Genomic DNA, 8,157 nt, shown 5'->3' on the forward strand with positions numbered 1-8,157 from the left:
TGCCGTGGGCTCTGTGCACGTGGGTGCAGGGGGACCCGCACCTCGTTCTGCCTGGTCCCTCCAAATCCAGGCCCCTCTCCCGCCGTGACATCCCATGGGCTTGTCCCCTTTAATTACATGAACTCAGGGACACAGAGATGGCTGCTTTTATCTTTTGAGAGCCCAAGAGGAAGGGAAGGTTCCCAAAGGGGATCCCTCTGCCCTGGTCCTGGTGCCTTGTCAGCAGAGACCCCAGCACCTTTCTGTGTCTGTGCCTCAGTACCAGCCAAACCCACTATACCCCCAGGCAAGGCCACAGCAGCACAGGGGCAGGATCCTCATCCCACCCCTTCTTGCTGCCTGGTCTTGCCAAGGGGATATCTACGATGGGATGGGAGCCAGCCAGGATGCCTTCCCCACTCTCCCAATGTCAGGAGGTTGGAGAAGTTCAGATAGACCAAACATCTCACTGCAGACCTGATGTGAATGCACGCACAAACACCAAGCAGCCCTCCACCCTCCTGGTGCATCACCCCAACCTAAATGCATTGCAGGACTCACACCTCCCTCTTGCAGAGCTGAGGCAGCCGAGGCGGAAGGGAATGGGTTAATCCTCTGCCTGCTGAAGAGCTGCCCATGCCTTGCTGATCCAGGGCAGATGAGGAAAGCTGGAAGGAGGTCTCTCAGCAGGGACAACTGGGAGTGTGTCACTAAATCCCCACAGCGTAGGCTTTTGGCAGTTGGAAAAGCATGAATAATGCAGGGAGCATTTAATGGCAGCTGAGTGCCCGGCATGGCGGGGGCACGAGGGGCTGGGGTGTCGCGCTCCCTCGCACACCAGCGATGGTTCTTCCCCTGCTGTCCTCATACCCTCGTTCTGCAGGAGGTTGGGAAAGTTTGTTGCTGCCCCTTGAAAGGATTTCTTGGGAAACTGGGTTTGCAAGATGGGTCCTGGCCTCCCAGGGCAAACCAGGGCCATCCTGCCTTTCCCAGGGGAGCTCTGGCCATGTGGGATCGCATTTGTCCCCTTTCCTTGCTCAGCAGCAGAGCAGGACATTGGTTGGGGTAGTGCGCGGGGACCTGTTGGGACAGGGTGTCCCCAAGGGACTGATGCCTTGGGGGGGGTCACAAATTCACACCCAAGCCCTCAGCGCTCCTTCCCTCTCTCCTGCTCTTCCCCCCGGCTTCTCCGGCTGCCCCCCACCCGGTTCCTTCCCTTGACCCCCGGCTGCCTTCTCCCATCCCCTGCTCTCTTGCTCAGCCGGTGACACCAGAGCTCCTGGTAAGCCCCAGCAGCCAGGACGGGGACCTGGGCTCCGCGTGCCCAGAGGACAGAGGGAACTGGACGGGGCGGCTGGATTTCCTCCTTTCCTGCATCGGATACTGCGTGGGCCTCGGAAACGTCTGGAGGTTCCCCTACAGGGCTTACACCAATGGAGGAGGTACTCAGTCATGCTTTGGAGTGGCCACATCTCCCCCTCACTGAGCTGGGCTGGCGGGATGTGTCTCTGAAGAGATACCCCTTCCTCTTCTCAGGGCTGGGAAGTAGCTTTTGTTGGGGGTGAAGCATCCTCCTGGCCACCATGCTTGCTGTAGGGCATTAACTACCTGTATCTGTGTGTGGGAGTCACCAGCCCATCTCTGCACTCATGGCCTTGGAGACACCCCCAGCTCCATGCTGGACTGAATGCCACCTGAGCATCCCCCTTGGTTTCTGGTCCGGTGTCCTCCAGGACTCAGTGGGGTCAGCAAATGCTTCCCAGAAATCGAAGGAGGGGAGTGAGCCTTTTGCAATGCAGGACCCAGGTGTGATGGTGCAGTGACCAGCTTGTTCCACTACTCCCCAGAGTAACTGCTTGTCACATGCAATAATAATTGGAGAGTTTCATGGCATTTGTGAAAGATTCAAGGGGAAAAGAGAGTCTCTGTGGAGGGGGAAACCATGGCACTGGGTGAATCCCAGCCCCTTCCTCCTGCACTAGTGGTGAGCTGCCGCCCCTTGCTGTCTTCCAGGTTTTGGTGTAGATCCCTCAGGGCTACAGATGTTGAAAGAACTTTATTCCTTCTCATATATGGGCTTTAGGTGTTTGCTCCGTGTTATTTTTAAGGTCTTTTTCTTGCTTCTTGCAGGAGCTTTCCTGGTTCCTTACTTCATCATGCTGGCCATCTGTGGGATCCCCATCTTCTTCATGGAGCTGTCACTTGGCCAGTTCTCCAGCCTGGGGCCACTCGCCGTCTGGAAGATAAGCCCTCTCTTTAAAGGTGCGTGAGCGAAGTCCAGAGCTCTGCGGGACATCTGGAAGAGCTGCTTGATGAGGACATGGACCAGCAGCATTGTCCCATGATCCTCAAAACTCTTGTTAGAATCAAAGGTTAAATCCTGGGGGGATCCTGGTGGTGCAGGCTGGACCTCTGAGTTTGCTGTTTTAGTAGCTGCAAGATAGATACATAAAAGATTTATCAGTCTCCATGATGTCATGATCAGCTCTAGAAATTGTATGGAAGCTATTAAGCCAGCTAGTTTACAAAATACAGCACCAAAGCTAAGCAATAACTGTTAAAGACAAAGGTAAGAATAAAGCATTAAAAACAAAAGGTCAAATCAAATAGGTCGGAGTAAAATTATCTGTATGATGCAATAGACTATCAATTCAGAGAAGGCATGTCCGGGGGGTGTAATGGCAATAAGAGGCTCCCCCCACTGGGTGAACGTCTGACTGGTGAAACATTTGGCTGCTGAGATCCAGTGTCTGACCCTGGTTTTGGATGTGCTCCGCTCCAGAGAGATGGCTCACTCCTTCTTTACCCTCTCCTTCCTCCAGGCGTTGGCATGGGCACAATCCTCATCGTCTCCCTGGTGGCCATTTACTACAATATGATCATTGCTTACGTTCTCTTCTACCTCTTTGCATCCCTCACAAGCGACTTGCCCTGGCAGCACTGTGGCAACTGGTGGAACACCGACCTGTGCCTGGACCACCACGTCATCAAGGCGGGGAACACCACCTTCCCCGTCAACATCACCAACACCGTCAGCCCCAGCGAGGAGTACTGGAGGTAAAGAGGTCAGCCTGACCTGGCCATGGGGACATGCTCAGCATCCAGCCGGGGAGAGCATGGGGATGGGATGTGGGGGGAAGGTCTGTGCTGCACATCTCATGGCATGTTGGACACACGTGGTGGGCGTTGTGGGTGCAGTGATGGACTCTTGGGGTCAGCTGTGGGTGATACCTCAGTTTAGCCATTGGGATCATGGCCCTGGGATGTGGGAGGTGCCCATGATCTAGTGCTGCTTTGTTGGCCTGTTAGACTGAAATGCATCCCATGCCTGGACCGGCTGGGAATTTGCTCTCAAGCCCCCAGGCATCCCCCCCGGGCTCTTTAATGCTTGGTGGAGAAATCACACCAACTGCTCCCTTTCCCCGGCAAATAGCTGCCAGCGCCTTGTTGCTCTCTCATCGCTGAGATTTTTGACAAGGTTATTTTTTGCAGCAGAGGCATTGCTAGGTTCAGAGAGGGTCTCTGGAAGATGGCGGGGCGTGCCTGTGGCTGCTCACCCACGGTTTGCCTTTTGCCCTAGCCGGTACGTCCTGCATATCCAAGGGAGCTCTGGGATCGGGGATCCTGGGAGGATCCGCTGGAACCTGTGTCTGTGCCTGCTCCTTTCTTGGACTATCGTCTACCTGTGCATCCTAAAGGGAGTCAAATCCTCGGGCAAGGTAAGGGCTGGATGATCTCTTTTGGGGTGATCTACAGCGATGCTCACCAGTGCCTGCGATTCCCTGCACATCTGGGAAGCTGAGACCCATGAGCAGCATCAGCTGGACACGGGCCACTTTGGGGGTGGCTTGCACACCCGGACTCCGGCAGGGCTGACACCACCGGCTCTGCTGCATCCCAAGGACCCCAGCTCTGGGGGGTGATGCCCGTGACGCAGCGTCCCATCCTGGGGACAGGGCTATGGGGACCATTGTGCTCTCGCTCCCGGCTCTTCAGCTGGCTTTGCTCTCCCGCAGGTCGTGTACTTCACCGCCACCTTCCCGTACCTCATCCTGGTGATGCTGCTCATCCGTGGCGTGACCCTGGAGGGGGCCTGGAAGGGGATCCAATTTTACCTCACGCCCCAGTTTGATCACTTGCTGTCTTCCAAGGTGAGGAGGATTTTGTGTAATTTGTTTAAGACACGAAAGTGAACCTTCTCTCGTCACCTCTAGCATGTAACAGAGGCGGTTCCCTTACTTGAGTGCCTTTTCTGGCCACCCCCGACCTAAAGTTTTGCTCCCAGCCCAAAAGGCAAATGCCTTTCAGCAACGTGTCTCTGCTCCACACCTTGTCTATACTGGTCTTCCCACCTGGCCCAGCCCTGTGCCTGTTTTCCTGGCTGTCAGCGCAGGGGACGGAGCGCTCGCCACCTCCCCTGGGTACCAGGACCAGGGGCAGGATTAGCCCATCCCCTGTGACGGGCTGGGGGAGGAGATGGGTGCCCATGGTGAATTTGGCTGTTCTGTTTTTCTCAAGCAGCCTCAGTGTGTGGAGCGGGGAGTTTCCTGGGGTCAGCAGTGGGCTGGTTCTAAAACACTCTTGTTGGTCCTTCCACTAGCCAGCTGCCTCATGACGAGCGGTGAGCCTGTTAGCAAGGAAAGGCAAAGACCCCGTGGGCTTTGCGTGCCTGCAGGGCCGGGGAAGATGTGCCAGCGGCTCTGGGGAAGCATATTTCCAACTCCCTCTCTCTTGAGAGGAGGTTTCCAAACCCCTGCTCTCCTCAAACCTGCTTCCTTCCCTCAGGTGTGGATCGAGGCAGCCCTGCAGATTTTCTACTCCCTTGGGGTAGGCTTTGGGGGCCTCCTCACCTTCGCCTCATACAACACCTTCCATCAGAATATCTACAGGTGGGAGCCAGCTGCTGTCTCATAAAAATCATGGGTTGGGGGGAGCCTTGAAAACCTCAGTTCAAAGCCAGCAGAAGCACGTGGTGCAGCACACACCCAGCGCTGCTCCTTGCCCGAGAGCCTTACAGATACTGGGCAGCGTGCACAGGCTCAAGAGGGACAGAGGGACCTGTGGAAGAAAATTGTCCTAAGCATCAAGGAACAGCTCCTGGCTCAGAAGTTTTGGGCTGTAGGTGTTGAAGGCTGATGGTATTTGAGGCTAGAGTTATGCATGTTTGTCCTGTCCCCAGCAGAGAGGAGAGTCTGGGTGTTGGACATTTGGGCTGATGCCCTCCACAGAGAAAAGCAAGCTTGGGATCACCCACAAAATGACCCATGTCATTAGAAATACGCTCCATTTTACCCTGAAAAGCACATGCCAAGAGAGGTCCTGGAGGAGAATCACACTGGGTCACCTTACTGTGGTGCTTGGGGCTGGCAATGACACCGTACGCTGGTGTGGGGTGGGAGGGACTGGGCATGTTCAGAGCATCTTCTTTTTCCTCTGTAGGGACACCTTCATAGTGACCCTGGGCAATGCCATCACCAGCATCCTGGCAGGGTTTGCCATCTTCTCTGTTTTGGGATACATGTCCCAAGAGCTTGGGGTCCCTGTTAACCAGGTGGCAAAAGCAGGTGAGGCCAAACGAAGACCCCTTCTCCTTCACCCTCTGCCTGGGTGCACTGAAGAGCATCCCTTCCAGGATGGAAGGCATCTGAGGGTCTCAGCATGAGGGATGAAGCTGTATGCTCAGCTGGCCAGAGAGAGGGACGGGGGGAGACGGGTTCCTGCTGTGCAAACGTTGAGCAACTCCAAGTGATGTCTAATAAAGGTCTGAGCAAGGAGCAGGCTGGTTCTCCTGCACCTCTCCACCCTCTGCTGCAGGACCCTTCCTGCCCATCTTGCAAGAGCCCTGGCAGGTCCCTGCCATGGTGCCGCTCTGCTGGGCTCTCCTCTCCTCCACCCCCCCATGCCCAGCGCTGTCACCCCTTTTCACCCTGCTGTCCTTTGCCTCCCCTAGGTCCTGGCCTGGCTTTTGTGGTGTACCCCCAGGCCATGACAATGCTCCCGCTTTCTCCATTCTGGTCCTTCCTGTTCTTCTTCATGCTGTTAACCTTGGGCCTGGACAGCCAAGTAAGGACCGAGCCCACCGAGCCAGCCATGGTGCCCAGGCAGCCTGGGGGCTCAGGGGACCCTCTTCTCCCTTGCGTGCAGTTTGCCTTTATGGAGACCATCGTTACAGCAGTGACAGACGAATTTCCCTACTACCTGCGGCCAAAGAAAGCTTCGTTCTCAGCTGTCATTTGCATCACCCTCTTCCTGATGGGGCTCATCCTCACAACAGAAGTAAGGGTGTGGGGCTGGATGCATCATGGGGACCTACTAGGGCCTCATTTTAGGGAGAGCTTAGGGCAGGGGCCAAGTTTGCAGAGACATGTGTATTCATATCAGCTAACAAGGTGGAAGAGAGACGATCGATGAGCCTGGTCTTCCTGGGCGTGTGAGGTCCAAGGGGAGTGACACAACATTATTCCTGTCCCTGCACCACCCCCAGAAGGAGAGTGATGTCTCCTGAGAGTGCCTGACTGCTGTCTTCCCCAGTGCCCACAAAGGGGCTAAGGGGACGTGTCCCCAAAAGTGGGAGGACATTTATTGGGATGATGGTCCCAGACATGCTGGCCACTGTGCTTTGCCTCCGCAGGGTGGGATGTACTGGCTGGTTCTACTGGACGACTACAGCGCTGGCTTTGGTCTCATGGTGGTGGTGATCACTACCTGCCTCGTGGTGACACGTGTCTATGGTAAGGGTGTCTGTCCCCATGGGGACATGGGGAAGGGTGGGCCGTCTGTATGAAGAGGGGGATTTAGAGGGGGCACTAGGGGAGCCTGCAACCTTGCAATGGAGCATGAAACAAGCTCTGCTCCCACCATTTGTTTCTTCTTGGCCATCACTTGATTCACCTCTCCAGAGATAGTTGGGGGTGCTGAGACTGGTTCCTCAGAAAGTACCGGCTGGGCCCCCCTTCCTGCAGCTCCCAGCTGGGAGGGGAGACACTTCTTTGCTGTAAAGGGTGCAAACCACCACTTTTGATCGGTGCAGGGCAGCCAGGTACAGGCACCTGGTGAGGGGTCACAGCTTCTGAGTCCCTCTCCCTCTCCCTTCTCCAGGCATGAAGAGGTTCTGCCGAGATATCCACATGATGCTGGGCTTCAAACCAGGGCCCTACTTCAGAGCCTGCTGGATGGTCCTGTCCCCAGCAACAATGATGGTAACTACTCAGCTTGAGTTGCTGGATGGTGCTGGAGAGCCACAGTGGTGCCAGCATCCCTGGGTGACCTCCCATTGTGACAAGTAGCTCTGCTGGTGTCTCCTACCCCAGGGACCATTCTGGCTCTGCTAGGAGGTCTCCATCATCTACAGGCCTTTTTTGAGCACAAGACCTTCAAAGGGCTCTGGGCTGACCTCACTTTCTTCCCATCCCGCAGGCTCTGCTGGTGTACAACATTGTCAAGTACCAGCCCTCCGAGTACGGCAGCTACCGCTTCCCTGCCTGGGCCGAGGTCTTGGGCATCCTCATGGGAGTCCTCTCCTGCCTGATGATTCCCGCGGGCATGGTGGTGGCTGTGCTCCGAGAAGAAGGGACGCTGTGGGAGGTAGGAGGTGCTGGGGCCCAGCATTGCTAGGGAGAACTCCAGAAATGTGCAGGGGTGACCATGAGCCCCTGCCAAGCCTGTATCCTCTGGAAATTTCTGCATCCTCTCTCCTGGAGGTGTGTCCCTGTCCCTCCTTGCTGCCCGTGGGGTGTGAGAGATGGTGCACCCCAAGGCACTTAGAGCAGTGCCCCCTCCCGCCATGCCAGGCAGGCACTGAGCCACGCTGCTTCCCGAGGGGCAGCCCTGTGTGCATCCCCCCTCCAAAATGAGCCTGCTCTGCCTTCCCTGTGGGGAAGTACATCGTCCCTAGTGTGGGGTGGGCATGGACATGTGGGACTTTGCACCCATTTTTCAGGAGCAACGGCAGGGCAAGGCAAGCAGCCGTCAGGCTGTACAGGCAGCACAGGCAGGATCTCGCTATGAAAGGCTTTGCCCAGGAGCAGGGTGTGGAGCTGCTGGCTGCTCACAGCCTTCCCAGCCCCGGCTGGGCTTTGCTGCTCGCCCCAGGCTGCCCAAAGCGGAGGCAGCAGAACTTGCTGCCCTCCCCAGGCTGCAGGTCATCGGCTGGAGCCCTGGCTGGCCATGACCTGGCTT

At 56.4% G+C, this 8,157-nt stretch overlaps 1 protein-coding gene across 1 annotated transcript in view; it reads left to right on the plus strand.

Moving 5' to 3' along the window:
* Positions 1–1,240: 1,240 nt before the first annotated feature.
* SLC6A7 (solute carrier family 6 (neurotransmitter transporter), member 7) overlaps positions 1,241–8,157 on the plus strand; it is a gene marked incomplete at both ends in the record, with an annotated part of 7,376 nt that continues 459 nt past the window's right edge. The window contains 12 exons of the mRNA XM_010284599.1: positions 1,241–1,421; positions 2,110–2,241; positions 2,802–3,036; positions 3,560–3,698; positions 3,996–4,130; positions 4,765–4,868; positions 5,419–5,543; positions 5,930–6,042; positions 6,124–6,255; positions 6,611–6,710; positions 7,078–7,178; positions 7,396–7,563. Coding sequence (XP_010282901.1) covers positions 1,241–1,421; positions 2,110–2,241; positions 2,802–3,036; positions 3,560–3,698; positions 3,996–4,130; positions 4,765–4,868; positions 5,419–5,543; positions 5,930–6,042; positions 6,124–6,255; positions 6,611–6,710; positions 7,078–7,178; positions 7,396–7,563 — 1,665 coding nt within the window. The remainder of the gene's footprint in view (positions 1,422–2,109; positions 2,242–2,801; positions 3,037–3,559; positions 3,699–3,995; positions 4,131–4,764; positions 4,869–5,418; positions 5,544–5,929; positions 6,043–6,123; positions 6,256–6,610; positions 6,711–7,077; positions 7,179–7,395; positions 7,564–8,157) is intronic.

This window comes from Phaethon lepturus, unplaced genomic scaffold (assembly GCF_000687285.1).
Source record: "Phaethon lepturus isolate BGI_N335 unplaced genomic scaffold, ASM68728v1 scaffold24523, whole genome shotgun sequence".
In the NCBI taxonomy this organism is placed as follows: domain Eukaryota; kingdom Metazoa; phylum Chordata; class Aves; order Phaethontiformes; family Phaethontidae; genus Phaethon; species Phaethon lepturus.